Here is a 16,780-nt window from a genome sequence, read left to right as displayed (position 1 = left end):
TTTCCTCGACGAATGTGAGTTCTTCGAGTTGTAGTTGAATGCGCCGGCGGTGGACTGACGCGGTGCAGTAGGATACGACGTCGTTGCTCTCACGCACACATATTCGGGAAAACTGCCGACTGATATAGTACGTCGAGGAAACTGCGACCCTTTCACCTTCCTCTTTTCAATCGCTAATGCGCTGCTCAACCAGAGTTCGCCTGTACCCACAAAACTCCCCTTCCCGGTTCCTTCACGCATGCGCATCCTACGACGATGCAACATCTTTCTTACCGATTCGGCCTCCAACTTCCGCATACCACAGCTCCAGCAGCAATATGACCTCGTAGCCGCGCGACCTACAGACGACCGCACCCTCCAGCAGGCATGTCAGAGTCTGGACGTAGACATAATTTCACTCGACCTGACCCGGCGATTCGAGTCCCACTTCAAGTTCCCTACGCTGGGGACAGCTATATCCCGTGGTATTAAGATCGAAATATGCTACAGCCAGGGTATCATGTCGAGCGATCCCGCCGCAAAGCGCAACCTGATTAGCAATGCGACACAGCTCATACGCGTGACCCGTGGTCGGGGCCTCATATTTAGTTCGGAAGCGAAGAGCGTGCTAGGCATACGCGCACCAAGCGATGTCATCAACCTGGCTTCCGTCTGGGGACTCGGCACAGAGAGAGGCAAAGACGGTCTGACAAAGGAGCCTAGGAGTGTAGTCGAGTATGCACGATTGAAGCGCCAGAGCTTTAAGGGCATCATAGATATTGTCTATGGTGGAGAGAAGCCAGCGCAAAGCTCTGCGGCTAAGGGCAAGGACAAGCAAGATCCGAAGGGGAAAGCAAACAAGAACCAGAACGGCAAGCGACCAGGCGAGAGTTTGGAGGGCACTCCCCTGCACGAGACCAAGGCAGAAAAGCCAATCTCGAAGCGCCAGCAAGCCAAGAACAAAAAGGCAAAAGTACAGGAGGGGGGTGGAGAAGTGACAGAATCCTAAGGAAGGAGTATTTTGACTCTATCTAGATAGACGGCAGATGATACCCATAGACACGAGCAGCAATGCACAACAAAGATCATACCCACACCTTTGTATTCTCTCAACATTACTACCTCGCAGGAACACTCAATGCTCAACTGCTACGATCAACTATATAACATAGAAACTAACAAAGCATAGACATCTGGATATTGCCAAATATGAGACATCTACCACCACCACATCGCTGCCTGAACCTCCGGCGTCGGCTTCACCAACCTCCTTCCGAGATTCACCGTGACACGACTCTGTAGCGCAACAGTGCTGATATCGAAAGGTAGGGGCTCTTCAACGGGCGTTGGCGCAGGGGCGCCGGCTGCAACTTGACTCTGAGCCTGCGCGCTTGTTGTTGCTTTTGCAGGAGAGGAAGAAGCTGCTGGTGCAAGCGATACCTCGACAGATGGTGTTACACTTGCAGATGATGATGTTGCAGCCGCCGAAGAAGCAGAAGCAGAAGCAGAAGCAGATCCGCTAGCCATCATAGTAACACCCGCTCCAGCCGCACTGGTCGTGGTTCCTGCGACAAGGCCAGGCCGAGTCAGTGTAGCCGAGTCGATAGCTACGGTGCTGCTTGAGCTTGTCGAAGCAGCCTGCTGTGCTCCAGGGGGTGGTGAACCCCCGGCCTCAACAGTTACCGCACTGCCCACGACAGTCTGCATGGTACTTTGACTCATTGTTGGCGCGCTGCTCATGGATCCTAGTTGGAAGGGCTGGGCCTGTGGTGCAGACATGGGGAAAGATCCAGCCGGACACATGCAAGCGCAGTTGCATTGAGAAGCTGCTGTAGCAGCGGCTGCACCACCAGATCCTGCGACGACGGTGACTGCAGCCGCAGCTTTTGTGGTAGTTGTAGCTCCCGCGAGGCCGGCGGCGGTCCCATTGCTTCCTCCGCCTGCGACAACAGTGACCGCGGCTGCTGCACCACCCGAGGATGCAGTACCGTTCGTTCCAGATCCTGAGCCGGCGACAACCGTAATCGCGGCTGCTGCTCCACCTCCACCAGAAGCGCTGGCAACTCCAGCAGTACTGTTTCCATCGGCTTTGACTGTGACTGCCATGCCTACTGCAGTTGTTGTCGTTGCAGCAAGACCTCCGGCCGTAAGCTTGGCCGAGTCGATCGCTGCAGTACTGGCGGAAGTGGAATTTGAAGCACCTTGAGCGCCAGCTGCGGGCTCTGATCCGGCCGATACAGTCACAGCAGCTGCAGGTGCCATGGCGGCTGCCGAACCCTGGGGTAGCGTTAGCGATGTACAGAATGGAACATAACTCAACAACGTACAGTAGAGTTCTTGCTTTCCGCTAGACTGGCTGTCTGCATAGGCTCAGCAGCGGGCATAGCGGCCCCCTTAGCACCCATGCTGCTTGAGTTTCCAGCAGCCATACCTCCCATCTGGGAAGGCGCATTCGTCCAGGGAATAGGGGTCACTTTTGGCAGAGCTGACTTTCCAGCGGGGAAGACTGTCTTTACCACCTTGGAGGAAGCGGACGCCTCTGTCGGCTTCTCGACAGCGGCAGACGATGCTGATGCAGTGGCTGCCTCTGGTGCCTCGGCCGCAGCCTTCGACGATGTAGCTGAGGCTTCTTCGGCAGCTGATGACGAAGCTGATGCTTCTCCCTTGGCTGGTGACGATGCCGGTGCTGCTTCTGCAGGTGCTTCCCCTTTAGCTGAAGACAACGTAGTTGGTGCCTCTGCCTCTGCCGGTGATGAAGCAGATGCTTCAGCTGGTGCTTTTACGGCGGTTGATGACGATATGGCAGTGGCTTCTCCGGCCGCTGGTGACGATGCTGACGTTGCTTCAGCTGGGGCTGATGGCGATGCTGCTGCCGGCGCTTCTCCAGCGGGAGGTGTCGTTTCGGCTGCTCCCTGCGGCGGTGCTTCGACAAGCGTTGCTGCAATCTCCTGGCCATTGGGTTGAGTGACGATAGTCTGAACTATCTGAATAGTTTGAAAGTTACTCCCATTTTGTGGTGCTCCAGACTGGGATGGTAGTTGGCCTTGTCCATTTGGTGCGAGTTGATTCGCTAGATCTCCAGCAATATCGGCGCTGCCACTCTGACTAGAACCGGGTTTGGGGGCCAGCTGGTTTGCAAGATCTCCAGCAATGTCGCTCGACTTGATGCCACCTGCTGCTCCTTGGTTGGCACCCTGTGTCGTTCCTTGCGCACCACTCTGGCCCTGCGGCTGCGGGTTGCTGGTCTGGTTTGTCGATGGACTCTGCTTTTGCCCATTAAGCCCAATGAGGATGTCGTCAACGCTCGTGGAGCCCCCACCGGCAATCTGGTTTGCGAGGTCTCCACCGACATCATTCGTGTTAATATCTCTGTTGCCACTCCTTTGGCCTTGTCCTTGGCCTTGCGCGAGCCCATTCAACAAGGCGTTTGCGTCGAGGCCGTTCTGTGCAAGCCTGGCGGCAATGTTTCCATTGTCCAGTGCACTGGCTTGCTCGGCAGCAGGTACGTTGAGTGCCTCTGTATCCCGTCGTTGCCAGTCGAGTCCCGATACCAAATTGTCGATACGTCTGCCCGAGACTTCGGTTCGTATGTGAGTATTGTGAAGATCAAGTACTGCCTGAGTGACCGTCTATACGCAGTCAGTGAAGAGTCTCTACAAGCAAATGACATACGTACTGCACTCATGAGCAGCAGGGCTGGTACCCAGGACGATCGAGTTCTAGTCATTGTGGAATTCTTGATGAAGTGAGAACCGGAAACGATGGAAAAGAAAATTAGTAATTAGTACATCAACAGTCCAGCTGGAGTAGAATCGAAGGCGATGTCACAGACATGCAGAACCTCTCAGTACCTGCACAGCAGAAAGACCGAAGAGTTGAAGATGGAACGGAAACGTGTGGACACACAATGGAAACAGATAGTCCGGATGCAAACGAATGTAAGCTTCCGATAGTGCGAGAGCATGCCAAACCGTTCAAAGGTTCATGACTGAGGCGAAAACTATCCTACTTAACGGGTCCGACATGTCAGCCCCGCTCAGCATGTTTCTAACCGTGTGGTGCTGGTTTCGAGCCTTCGCGGCTACTCGAACAGTGTTCAGGTGCGTCTCAAGGGTCGGAACGGTGTTCCTCAAATGGAGTCCCAGCGCGCAGTAGTGCAGCCGGTGATGGCATTGTCGGGTCAGCCTAGTTATCAGGGTTTGTTCCAGGCCAGTAACGTGCGATCCATGATCGACAGGCCCGCGAAAAGCGATTTTGGTGGTAGTCAAGCTTCACGATCGTCTGGCCAGCCGCTATGGTGGTGTAGTCTGACACGCGATGTGCGCGAGGCGATGGGGTTCACACCGGAGGCGTTTCACTCTGTGGAACATGGCGTTTTCTTCCTTCCGCTCGTGCATGAACGAAATCGATCTTCCATTACCGATCTATTTCCGCCCAAGTGCCGTGCGATAGAAAAGGCTTATCAATCGCGAAGCTGCAAAGTCGCGTTGTGCTGTGAAGCATGTGCGTAGCTGGTGATCGCGGGAGAAAGTCGTGCCTAGTAATCGTGGCTTGGCGACCGATGACGTGCGTCATTACGCTGGGCCTGACGCTTGCCAGCCCCTGGGGCCAACTTCCATCGCAAAGAATACGATTCTCGCTCGTCGGAGTCGGCCAAATTTTGCCAGCGCAGCGTGGAACGTTCGGCTTCCGTACGTAGCGACGTAGCTGTAAGCTCTAGGCTTCTGTATATGTAGGCGCAACTCTGCTGTCAAGGTCCGCGCACACAACAACAGCACCGTCCAGCGGTCATCATGGCCGCCATACACGTCCTCGATGATTATTATCTTGCCATCACCTTCCTCGTTACTGTTGCATACCAGCTGATCGGCTTTGCGATAGCCTTTTCGTTCAAGTTCGACAAACTTACCGATTTTGCTGGCGGCACCAACTTCATCCTTCTTGCGATCATCACGCTCTCATGCAGTGAGAACCGCGGCGATGCGCGCAACATTGTGGTATCGCTATTTATCATGCTGTGGGCGGCAAGACTGAGCGGCTTTCTTCTTTTCAGGATTCTCAAGACTGGCAAGGATGATCGTTTCGACGATAAGAGGGACAAGTTCTGGTCGTTCCTCGGATTCTGGGTGTTGTGAGTAGCTACAGACGTAAGCTGGGTGTCATTACTGATGGGTTACAGTCAAATGTTCTGGGTTTGGACTGTATCCATGCCGGTCACTATTCTGAACTCTCCAAAAGTCACTCGATTCAATCAGCCAGACTTTGGAACAGGCTGTGATATCGCTGGCATCATTCTGTGGTCAATTGGTTTCATCATGGAAAGTGTTTCCGACGTCCAAAAGTACAGGTTCCGTACTGCTCACGGTAGCGACGGCGCCGTCTGCAATGTCGGGTTCTTTGCCTGGACGCGCCACCCGAATTACTTCGGTGAGATGCTCATCCAGTTCGGTAGGTGTTGCTCATTGAGTTTCTTTGGACCAAAACTGATTATGACAGGTATATTCACGATCGCTATATCCCCGGCTGCAAACAACTACGTCTCGGGCGGTGCATATGACGCTCTGTACGCGTCTATTCTCGGTCCATTCTTCCTGACTCTGCTACTCATGTTCGTATCCGGCCTCACGCTACAGGAACGACCTGGCGCAAAGAAGAGATACGAGAAAGGCAACCGATGGCCCGAGTACGAGCAATACCTCCACCGAACGAGCATTCTCATCCCTTTCCCGCCACAGCTTTACGCCAAGCTGCCCGTCATTCTAAAGAGAACCATCTTCCTTGAGTTCCCAATCTATGTCTTTGATCCAGCCAAGCATGCAGACCAAGACAAAGTGCAAGCCAGAAACGCGGAGGAAGGTCAAACCAGGCCGAGTGATGAGCAAGGCCTTAGATCTTGAAGTATCAGATGTTCGATATAATGATACCCCTTTGTTGATTCTCTATCTTTATATAAACAACATTGTTAGAGCGCTTCGTACCGCATAATCGTAATTCAATATTCTCCCAAAAGGCATGCACAAATCAAAATCAGCATTCGATTATGTGAAATCGTCATGGTGCCATCAAAACTTGACGTGCAGGGTAACAAGCCAAAAGGCGGTTTATGTTTGTTCTATGCTAGATCTGTGTACCGACGTAGTCTGATGAACCACACGTCGCCTGCCCCTGCGTTAGGGGTGGCAAGAGCTCCAAGACTACAGATCCCAGCAATCCTCGTGCAGCGCATCTCTCGCCAAAGCTTCCACCGACCTCCGAGCAAGCCGTGTCCATGTCGGCGATGACATGTGAGAATGCAATCACCAGGTCGAGCAGTGGGATACAGCCTGCTTAGTCAGTCGCTGAGCGAATCAATCCACCCGGCCTTATCGCGCGAACATTGAAGATCACCTCACGCCATCGCATAAACCACACCCACGGGACGATGAGAAGAGTCAAAACCATCGAAATTTGTACCTCATGCTCGCATCTTTCCTTGGCTCGTCGTCTTAGTTGGACGACTAGCAGCCATGAGCCTGCTGGCGCCTGTTTCCAACTCGGAAACTACTTCCATCCCGCGTCCCCAATCGATTAGAGCACCTGGAGATGCGATTGCGTCATTGCGTCACTCTGAGATGGCCTGTTTGTAAGACTGGATGGGTGAATATAAGAGCCTGAAAACGCGCTTCGCCCTGCCGTTCGACCACCCTAGCATATCCTACATCCTTGACACCAATTCTTTGTCATCTCAACAAGACAACACTTGTTTTCAAGATCGTTGCGAAAGCTGAACCATCAGAATGACTACTACCCCAATTCACTCAACTGGCCGCGGAGGTATGCCCTGCATGATACTTCAACATGCAACAACAGGAAAAGCTGATCGCTGACGCAGGCGCCGGCAACATTGGCCCCGACACCAACGTCTACACTGATGGAGGCATGGTTCGCGAGGGCGTTCAAGGCGACTCTCTCGATGGAGATTTCTCCACTGGCCGTGGGGGAGCTGGCAACATCGGAAAGTCGCCTCGCGTTGGGCCGCAGTCTGACGAAGGTCGTCGCTCAGTAGACATGGTACCTGAGATCAACCAGCGCAACCCGCAAGACGAGTTTCACACCGGCGTACGTCATGTTATATGAGTAATAGCAGCCTCAACTGACATAATTGTAGCGAGGTGGAGCCGGAAACGTATACAAAGAAAAGCATGGCGGCCACAGCCAGTCACCCGACCGCAAGGGATTGGGCGACAAGGTCAAGGAAGTACTTCATTTGGACAAGAAGAAGGAACATGAGCCATCTCCTTTGGCACAGAACACGACTACGAACTAGATATGATACCCAAGTCAAGCGACTTTCCTGGAGGACTGGTAGTGGTATGAGCGTTGGACATCGATGATACCTCAGGCTATAATCTCGACTATGAGACAGCCTCGTTTTCCCTTTGGTAATTAATAGACACAGACACTCTCTCAACCATGTCTTTAAGTTTTGTATGACCTACCTGGATTGATGTCTGCATCGTGCCTGACTATGATGGTGGGATGAACACTAGCGCGGACCACGTGGGGTAGTCGCGATCGCAAGTCGCGTCATTGGGCTCCAGAAAATCCACCAAACTTCACACCCCAACAACACCTTTGCGCAACATCACAATGAGTTCCAGCGAACATGACGCCGAGGCCCTCGTGCACTCCGATGACCCAAGTCACCCCGCGAACCACATCTGCACGCTCTGCGCGAAGTTTTATAGCTTGGGCTGGGTACGATGATCTCCAGGCGTCAGGGGGACGCGGATGAAGACAAGATCGAGTGATGGCTAACACGGAGATTCCGCCAGGTGACAGGCACTGGCGGAGGAACGAGCATACGCCATGAAGACAAGATATACATTGCGCCCAGCGGCGTACAGAAAGAGCTCATGAAGCCCACCGATATGTTTGTTATGGACTTCAACAGCAAGGAGTACTTGAGGAGACCACAGGTATATCGCGCGATGTTGGACCATGGGAAGATAGCTAAGGAGCATTTAGGTCCTTAAACCCTCAGCGTGCACGCCTCTCTTCCTCGCAGCCTTCGAACGCGGCGCCGGCTGCTGCATCCACACACACTCGCAATGGGCCGTCCTCGTAACCCTCCTCGTCGAGCGCGATTTCGGAAAAGACGCGTGCTTTGAGATCGAAGAGATTGAACAGATCAAGGGCATACCGAAAGGAAGAGGGAAGCAGGGTAACCTAGGTTATTATGACCGTTTGCGTATACCCATCATCGAGAATACTGCGCACGAAGAGGATCTGAGGGAGAGCTTAGAGGAGGCGATGGAGAAATACCCCGATTCGTACGCGATTCTTGTCAAGAGACACGGCATCTACGTGTGGGGCGACAACGTACACAAGGCGAAGACGCAGTGCGAGAGTATTGATTATATCCTGCAGTTGGCGGTGGAGATGAAGAAGCTAGGGCTACCGTGGACGAAGTGAAGAGACAGCAAAACTTAGGCGTAATGCGTTGCGTACACAGGTGGGGTACACATGAGCAGGCAAGAGAAGAGTGTGTGCATTGGAGGGAAAGCTTTTTGAGCTAATCTTGAGCCGCCATAACCTCCCTAATCGTTTCGCTCTCGATTTTCCTCATCAACCAAGCGTGTACAGTGATCTCTTTAATGTTTCCGCATGAAGCCATCGAGTCCTGCCCCCACAGTCTGTCCCGAGTCGCCCCTACTCACGGAACGCAATTTCGACTCCCTCTCTATGAAACGGCGGCCACGAAACTCGAGTATCAAAACTGCATTTCCCCCGAATCCCATTCGCATGACAAGAACACGCAATCACGATTTTATGTAGATTGGGAAATGTTGACAGTAGACCAGGAATTACCAGTCGTATGATCCATCGCAGATCCTGTTCCATAGGATCGTAGTAGTTTAGAAACTCTTCCTTAAGATTGTTGGAGTATTGATAGGAGGCTTGAGACCTGTCAGCCTCCATGAGTGCTTTTTTAAACACCAGAAGAGCGTCGATGGTCCTCACGGAAATGGATCGTATCATCGCGAAGTGGGCATCTCGGATTCGATCTCGAAAACGCTTGAAGGCTTTGTAATCGTGGAAAGCAAAAGTATTCTCGTGGTAGAAGACTAGAGCGGCCTCGGAGTAGATTTGTCGGCAGGTGCGAGGGAGGCTAAGCTGCCCTAGATTGCTTTTGAAGAGACCCGTCGATGTGGAGCCGTATTTGCGATATCTCAATCGTTTGAGGTTGGGATACACGGTTATACCGCCCAGTGCGCAGTGCCATATCTTTGTGCGGAGTTCGGATGGTAGTCGCAGGAGAGGAGAGTTCACACTGTTGTCTTGGGCACTGGATACTGTTAGAGAGACATGAGGATCGTTGAGGTCTTCACTTACATCGTCACAAGATGGTCTGGCGTTTGTGAAAGGTCCAATAAGTCATTCTCTTTTGGCTCTTCGACTGGCGTCTTCTTACTTGAGGCGCTTGCTTGATCACACTTCTTGTGGGTCTGAGAAACCATGAGTAGTCTTGCGCCTGTGGTACTTATCGTTCGATTGAAGTTACTTTAGTTGGGTTTGTGACCGAACGGCTCGGTGTATGTTCAGGGAATTGTTTCAGGTAGTGGAGAAAGTCTGGTAGGAAAGACTTCAATCTTTGAATGAGAGTTGGAGCGACTGGGGGCTTGAACGAGCACACACAGTGTCAAGTGCGGCGACTATTCACTACGATGCACTGACACATGCTTCTGCAGCTATGGCTGCCTTACTGCACGATGAATGGTCCACTCTACTAAAGACATCAGCTGACATACTCAAGAAGCCCCCCTTGGTACTTCAGCTCGGCCCCTTTTGACTTGACCTCGATATATCCATTCTGTGTCTCTACTTGGAACTGCCACCACCATGGACAAGTCTACGCTCCCAGCGGAGGCCACTCAATCCGTCCCTGAAGCGCGCTACAACATGCGCAAGCGTCCCGCCAAACCGACCACGAAATCTTCCAAGCGCGTCTATCGTACTCGCGGCGGTCTCGTCTCCTTGCGGAAGACACCCAAAGACCTCGTCCCCATGTGAGTCATTCAGAAGCGGAAGATCTATATACAGCTGATATCATCCAAAGCGTCAAGTCCAACACGCAACAGTCTCCCCTTCTCCGCCTTCCCGCTGAACTTCGAAACAAGATCTTCAGGTGTGCTTTGGGAAGCGGCCGGTTTATACACCATTGGTAAGAGATATCGCTCTACGGACTGATGTGAGACATGCACTGACTTCGTACACCCATAGGTACGGAGGCACCCGCGAATGGCGCTACCTCAACAGCGATAACGACGTCTTCCGTTCAACACGTGCCAACATCGCCCTACCGCGCGTCTGTCGTCAAATTTACTCCGAAACAGTTACTCTAGTATACTCCGAGAACTTGTTTTCCTTCAACAACGTCTTTGAACTCGATCGCTTTGTTGCTTCACGCAAACATGCTCAGCTCGAAGCCATGACGATGGTTATGGTTGATATAAGTTGGAACGCGTTTAAGAGTGGAAGCGACGCTCTGGAGATGGTGCTTAGGAGCCTAGGCAGATGCAAGGGGTTGAAGAAACTGTATATGGGAGAGCTCAGGGGCCTATGGAGCACCAAGAAGGAGTTTAATCGTGTGAAAGAAGCGGAAGCTGCAGTTGCAAAAGGCCAGGCAGGTGATATCGAGGTTATATTTGTGTCGCCATACACATTGGAACCTCTGCCGTGGTCATAGCACTGGTTAGGGAGACAGGTCAATCGCTTTGGTTGCGTTCGGTGAGGTGCGCTTGCCTCGCACATTTCAATACCTAGGTAGACTATGATGTCAGGTCATTTCATGCGATCTTACATTGCTTGTAAATTTCATAAGCCCGTGCACACCTAGTGCAGCTCCTTCATTTACCTATTAATCTGCCAGTCTTCTGCCTTCTACCTTCATCGAGAATACCTTACCATACCTTGGTCGGCAATCAATACATCCAATAGACTCAACCAACCAAATCAAACCAACGGAGTTCTCATGGAGGATTCAGGAGAACTTCAGGACATAAACCGCCTGAGTACTTCGCATGCTGAGCGCATACGTCGGTGAGTTCAAGAGTTCGCACATCCTCTACAACTTACTTACAGTCTGACAGAACCCAAGAGAACCAGGCAAACTCCCCTCTCCTCCGTCTTCTACCTGAGCTTCGTAACATCATCTACGAGTATGTGTTACGTATGAATTATCCGATAGAGATGATAAGAACAGCGATGAGGGACCGAGCCGGCCCCAAGCGACATCTTCTCGCCCTCCTTGGAAGCTGCTCGCAGATCAACACAGAGACCGCTATGCTGCCTTACACTCTCAACGTCTTTGCTATGACGGGTTGGATAGCATGTTCCAATACATGGAAGCTACTTCATCATACCGGCCAGAAGCAACTACAGGCTATCAAGAGGATGCAACTTAGGACAGCTGTGGGGAGTATAGTCATGGGGCTAGAGGGCGAGCTCGCCTCTTTAAAGGGCTTGGAGATGATCGAGGTACGGGACAGCCGTGGTCAGTGGAACGAGGATCTGATCCGGCGGATAAAGATGCGTATGCCAGGCATTGTTATTTCTAAGATTGAGGCGTTTCCTTAGAAACCGCTGAGAGGTCTTCGGACGAAAAGGCCCTCACGCTCGAACGCGAAAGACAGAGAAGAGGGCCTCGGGAGGTAGGGGAAACTGCATTGGGAAGTTAGACATCGAGTATTTGTGCTACCTAGGTACCGTGGACCCGTAATGCCTGAGGAACTAGGGCCGAGTAACGATGTAGTCAAGAGACACATAACTTGATATATGACTCTTTGAATCGAATGAGATTCAAATAGAATTTTGAATATGCGATAGATATGAGGATGAATCTGTACTACATCATGGTGCAAATGACTTTCGCGACAACCCTTGTTAGTTGCGCATTACGTCATCAATCCTGGCATCCCTACGCTAACCAAAGTCAATATCCCTGAGCGGATGGCGCCCAGGCCTCTGACATTCATCTACGAAGCCAGAGAACATGCCTCGCTGGTCGCAAAGGTGCATCTTTTTTGCGTTACTATGTTGCACACTATTCGAATGGTATGAGTCAAAGTTTCATAGCTTCCAAGATTTACAGCATGACCAGTTCGCCGTTACCACGCCTGCTACTGACTCACCATTCCTGCGCCTCTGTGTCTTCTCAACAGATTATGTTGGTTCGACTTGTAATGTTACCTGACGAGTCTTGTTGGTCAATCAACGGACGGATGCAGTGCTGCAAGTGAGTCACCACTACTGCGTCTCTGGTTCTCCCAGCCAGCGCGAACCGCTAGTGAGTATGTCGAGTGTAACCATCCACGGAGCTCCCAAAGAGAAAGAGTCATCTCCAACTATATAAGATCTCTTAAACCCTATCACTGCAACCATCACTCATGCCTTGTACACTATCTGCATCTTCAGATATGTCGACAAGCAACTCTACCCACCGGAGTAAAACTCCATCGATGGCTACAGCCCAGTCAGCGAACACCCACTCGACGCAGTTACAATCCCCGTTATACCGCCTACCTCGAGAACTCCGCGACGAAATCTACGAATACTATGCAGATGGCAGGCGATCGTACGAGTACAACAAGGACACGCAAAAGCTGCGCTACCGGGATACAGCTGCGCGCGTAGAAAACCTTGGTTTGATAGTGACTTGTAAGATCGCGGCGGAAGAGATGAAAAGGGTAGCCTTCCAGAAAGCGGAGTTTAGCACACGATGCTCTGCGTACGACATTTCAGAGTTCATGGGCCTACGCTCAAGAGTCGCTCGACTCCACATCTGTAAGTTTTGCATTATGTTATAACAAGGCTGCGCTAATTCCAATCTGCTCTTTAGTGACGACTCTTGTTCAAACACAGCGACAACGCATGTTGGTCTGTGTGACCGAATTGCTACAAGCTTCCGACTTCGTCGACATCGAAGCGCGTTATCCAAACATGGGACTATATTTCGGTGACTTGCTACCGCAAGCCATTGCTGAGCAACGCGATAAGTTCGGAGTTTGGATGGGGTCGATACGCGTAAATCACGTTGCCCATCAAGCATGTATCGATGCGCTACTGTTCGCCCTACATCGTGCTCACTCTCGTAGCCCGGAAAGGTTCGCGCAGCTCACAGGTAGGGTCTTTGGCAAAGGCAATTGTCCTGTGGGGCTCTGGAGGGATCAGAACAATATTTTCAACCAAGGCTCGTTGATCGAACTGCTCTTATGGAGACCTGACCCATGGTTACTACCCCAAGACGAAGATCTATCGCGTATGGAAACTCTTCTCTGCAAGCAAAGCGACCCTAGACCACCTCGTGCGATCGATTTTGAGCTCTGTCACCGTTCCATGGAAAACATCAGGTGCTACTTCTCTGCTGCAGCTGTAGCGATCCACTACTGTACGTAACCGTCTTTTCCCCTTTGTTTCAGAATACCTGCGCACCAATGCTTTCACCAGGCAGTTTGAGTCAAATACAGCATTGTGATCGCATCTAAACGCAGTCATGAGACCTTTTGCTAACTTATCTTGTAGTACATAGCCTACCACCAAAGCAATGGCTCAACCTCCGGAAGATCATCCTGTACGAGGACCGCAAGTCTCTGCTTCGTCCCGCATGTCATGCACGTGGACTCATTGGTTTCTGCAAGAGCAATTCGTCTTTACGCGTGGAGCACAACATCGGACTATTGAGCAATCTGCTCCCGGAGTCTACAGATTTGGGAATCGACGATCGATTCATACTTGGATCCACTTGCCTGGGAGTAACAGTCCCATGGATAGAGGAGGCTCTATCTTTGGCTGCCAGTGGTATAACTACCAATGCCTACCGACTCATCATCGACGGCAGTACAACAAAGGCAGTGCAAACTTTCAGGCTCTTGAAGTATGCCGCAGCAATGCAAGAAGCCATGCTCACCCAAGCAGAGCGTAACAATTTGCAGCCTACACCATGGGTCCGTTCGGGTTACGGCCAAGTCACCTCACTACCATGGCACTTACCCGCAGGTTTTCCGAACGTAATCCGCGCAATCATGAATGGCACGTCGAACATCCAGTTTACAGGCCCCGTAGGCGACCTGTGGGACTCAGATCTCATGTTCTTTGAGAGTCAAGACTGGACCATCGCAGATTGGCGGAACGAATGGAAGGAGAAGATTGTACTGTGCGGACCAGAAACCACCTTCTATGAGGACACACAAAAGTGGTACGAGCTCTAGTCGTGCGAGTTGAACGAGAGCCCTACCTAGTGTTGAGGTCTACAACACCGAATTTGCGAGCAGATGGCCAGTGTGCGGGTCTGACATGCGTCTTCGCCGATTGAATACAGAACACATAGCAATAGGATAGACTGGCTTAGTACGCCGTTACATTCTATGGTGTTTGGTTACGTGTTGTAAGATGTATGAGGTGTCTAAATAGAACCGGCAGCCCTCCGTAACTTCTGCCATCCAAATCCATATCGTCCCTCATCTACAACCTCGCTACCTCCCTCCCCTCCAACAGCCCCTCGATAGTCTCTCTCCACACCTCCGCCGCCTCAGCACTAATAGAGTTGAGATCATAGCTAACGCCGAACCCCACAATCCCCTCCGCACTAGTCGAGCTGCCCACCAAAAACTCGTCCTCCCTCGCTCTAACCCCAATCTTCACATCGCGGAAATCAGCCGCAAAGTCCTTGTCCCCCAAATTCTGAACGTCGTACGTCCCGCGCTTGAAGAACGCAGCTAAAGGCCCGATGGACGAGACGCCGCATGTAGCGCCGAAGCCTGCTGTGCTAGGTGCTAGAGAGCCTTGTGGATTTTGGAAAGAAGGTGAGCGACGCGAGGGCGGGAGTTTCGCTTCGACGCGTTCGATTTGCGCGACGTAGCCTGTTGCGAGGAGACGGCCTGGTGAGCCTTTGTCTAGAATACCTGCTGTACCTGTCTTTCCTTTTCCTTTGAGACGTTTCTGGTAGACACGTAACTCGCGGTTCGCGTGCTTCGCTACGAGCTTGAAGCGTCCTTCTACGGGTAGATCGGAGGATAAGAAGGGCATTACTATGCCTTCGCTAAAGGCTAGCATGCATGAGTCAGGCGGTGGTGGATTTACGAAGAAGGCGCGGGGGTTTAGCGGGAAGGAGGCTGTGAATGGTGGGTGGTTGGTGGATGGAGACCGTTTTTCGTGGATGGCCATCATTGCTAGGCCGGCGAGAGCGAAACACCCAGCTCCTATACTGACGTTTGCGGAGCGGCATAGGGATATCAGACGTGCTGAGGCGGCGGGCGATAGGGATGCGGATACATGACCACAGGACATTGGAGGGCGAGTCGAAGGGCTATAGTCGAATATCTTGTTGAACTTGGGTTCGAGTGGTACTGGCTCCTCTAACCTCTTCTCTCTCCGCAGCGGATTCGTAAAGGTGGGTGGTAGTCCTCCCTTCTTCACGTGCCGCAACACTCTGATGAGCGCCCAGAACCAGCGCTGTCTCGCTTTATTGCCCGCAATTGGTGGGTATAAGTCTTCCTGGGCGGCTGGCAAGAATTTTCTGATCTTTTCTGGCATACGGAGGGACTCGATGTCTGCTAAGATATCCTGGGATGGTTGGTTGAAGATGCGAATGAAATGGCTGAACCAGCTGTAAGCCGAGAGACCATCGGAAATTTGATGCGCAATCACGATGAGGAAGCGTAGCTCATATGTTCCGTCTGGAAGTTGTCGCAAAGGTAAGACATGGAACTTTGATAGGCACTTCGTGGGTTCAATGATGCGAGTTACGTTGTAGGCGTGGTGGTACAGCTCTTTTTCGTCGACGTTCTCATACGCTTCTTCGATCCAAACGATACTCTTCTCGACTTCTTGAATGGCAGAATCTCGAGAGCTGGGTACATCCACGGCAAAACCTCGTCTTCCTATTTCTGGATCATCGGTCACTCGAGACAGGAGTAAAGGGTGCTGGAGGCGAAGAGAAGTCCAGGCAAGCGCTATCTTGCGCCTCAGCTCTGATTTTGAGAGCTTGTGTTGGACGGCTAATGTGAAAAGGGCAGTCATGTCTGTTGCACAGTCAGTCGCGTTTCAGCCATGCTCAATATGACGAGTGGACATCTCTTTGGACCATCAAGAAACGAGTATAAAATATTCCGAAGATCCTACACACCTGCCCGGCCACCATAATACGCGCCATCCGAGTCAAAAGAAGTCTCTACTAGCCCAAGCGGTCGCTTGAACAGCTGGGTGCCATCTGCATCTTCTGACAGCTTCCACTCAGCATAATTTGATGCGTATTTGTCCAACCAGTGGCTCTGCTCTTGCTCTTGTGGTGTCATGACACTTTTTTTTGGCGTGCAATTCCAGGAAGATGGAGGTCATGCAAATTCTTTCGCTACTTCTTGGTGCGAGCAATTGGAAGCCCGAGCGTATGTCAACAATGAAGAGAGTGTATCAAAAGGATAACATATGTACAGATTGAAAAGCGATAGAGTTAGAAGGCGGAGTCGGAATGACCGTTAGATTGTGAGATGAGCGGGTCGGCCAGGTCCGCTCGAGTCATGGACGTTAGTCGCTAAGATGCCGTCATTGCCACGACGATCAGTTGATAGGACCTCACACTCTGATCGCATACGCTGTTGTACGTTGACATGCTGCAACACATTAATACTGTTCATTCTCGAGGGAGCATGCAGTATAATAAACCTGAAAATGATGAAGCTCCTTTCTACGGCGCCGTGTATGTTCCTTCACGGACTGGGTATCGCCAACGCAACAATTTGATCAACCACCCCATCCCACCAGT

General features: G+C 51.7%; 7 protein-coding genes across 7 annotated transcripts; 5 read left to right on the top strand and 2 right to left on the bottom strand.

The window, feature by feature from the left end:
• Nucleotides 1-1,197: 1,197 nt before the first annotated feature.
• Nucleotides 1,198-3,706, bottom strand: J4E86_008201 (uncharacterized protein; the record flags this gene model as incomplete). Its single annotated transcript, XM_051448715.1, has 3 exons — nucleotides 1,198-2,256; nucleotides 2,307-3,608; nucleotides 3,656-3,706. 3 exons carry the CDS (start codon nucleotides 3,704-3,706, stop codon nucleotides 1,198-1,200), a joined length of 2,412 nt encoding a protein of 803 aa, XP_051300311.1.
• Nucleotides 3,707-4,772: 1,066 nt separating this feature from the next.
• Nucleotides 4,773-5,876, top strand: J4E86_008200 (uncharacterized protein; the record flags this gene model as incomplete). Its single annotated transcript, XM_051448714.1, has 3 exons — nucleotides 4,773-5,110; nucleotides 5,159-5,427; nucleotides 5,476-5,876. The coding sequence occupies 3 exons, from the start codon at nucleotides 4,773-4,775 to the stop codon at nucleotides 5,874-5,876; spliced, it is 1,008 nt and encodes a 335-aa protein (XP_051300310.1).
• A 940-nt stretch (nucleotides 5,877-6,816) lies between these two features.
• On the top strand, nucleotides 6,817-7,285 carry J4E86_008199 (uncharacterized protein; the record flags this gene model as incomplete). The annotated part of the gene is made up of 2 exons (XM_051448713.1): nucleotides 6,817-7,077; nucleotides 7,127-7,285. 2 exons carry the CDS (start codon nucleotides 6,817-6,819, stop codon nucleotides 7,283-7,285), a joined length of 420 nt encoding a protein of 139 aa, XP_051300309.1.
• A 323-nt stretch (nucleotides 7,286-7,608) lies between these two features.
• Nucleotides 7,609-8,433, top strand: MDE1 (Methylthioribulose-1-phosphate dehydratase; the record flags this gene model as incomplete). The annotated part of the gene is made up of 3 exons (XM_051448712.1): nucleotides 7,609-7,716; nucleotides 7,794-7,937; nucleotides 7,987-8,433. 3 exons carry the CDS (start codon nucleotides 7,609-7,611, stop codon nucleotides 8,431-8,433), a joined length of 699 nt encoding a protein of 232 aa, XP_051300308.1.
• A 1,428-nt stretch (nucleotides 8,434-9,861) lies between these two features.
• On the top strand, nucleotides 9,862-10,708 carry J4E86_008197 (uncharacterized protein; the record flags this gene model as incomplete). Its single annotated transcript, XM_051448711.1, has 2 exons — nucleotides 9,862-10,028; nucleotides 10,243-10,708. The coding sequence occupies 2 exons, from the start codon at nucleotides 9,862-9,864 to the stop codon at nucleotides 10,706-10,708; spliced, it is 633 nt and encodes a 210-aa protein (XP_051300307.1).
• A 1,771-nt stretch (nucleotides 10,709-12,479) lies between these two features.
• Nucleotides 12,480-14,228, top strand: J4E86_008196 (uncharacterized protein; the record flags this gene model as incomplete). The annotated part of the gene is made up of 3 exons (XM_051448710.1): nucleotides 12,480-12,785; nucleotides 12,883-13,408; nucleotides 13,543-14,228. 3 exons carry the CDS (start codon nucleotides 12,480-12,482, stop codon nucleotides 14,226-14,228), a joined length of 1,518 nt encoding a protein of 505 aa, XP_051300306.1.
• A 253-nt stretch (nucleotides 14,229-14,481) lies between these two features.
• J4E86_008195 (uncharacterized protein) lies at nucleotides 14,482-16,313 on the bottom strand (the record flags this gene model as incomplete). The annotated part of the gene is made up of 2 exons (XM_051448709.1): nucleotides 14,482-16,040; nucleotides 16,145-16,313. 2 exons carry the CDS (start codon nucleotides 16,311-16,313, stop codon nucleotides 14,482-14,484), a joined length of 1,728 nt encoding a protein of 575 aa, XP_051300305.1.
• Nucleotides 16,314-16,780: the final 467 nt, after the last annotated feature.

This window comes from Alternaria arbusti, assembly GCF_024043155.1.
Source record: "Alternaria arbusti strain BMP 1465 chromosome Unknown scaffold_12, whole genome shotgun sequence".
Taxonomy (NCBI): domain Eukaryota; kingdom Fungi; phylum Ascomycota; class Dothideomycetes; order Pleosporales; family Pleosporaceae; genus Alternaria; species Alternaria arbusti.
Note: the sequence above shows the minus strand (reverse complement) of the source record. Positions and strands in the feature narration are given on the sequence as shown.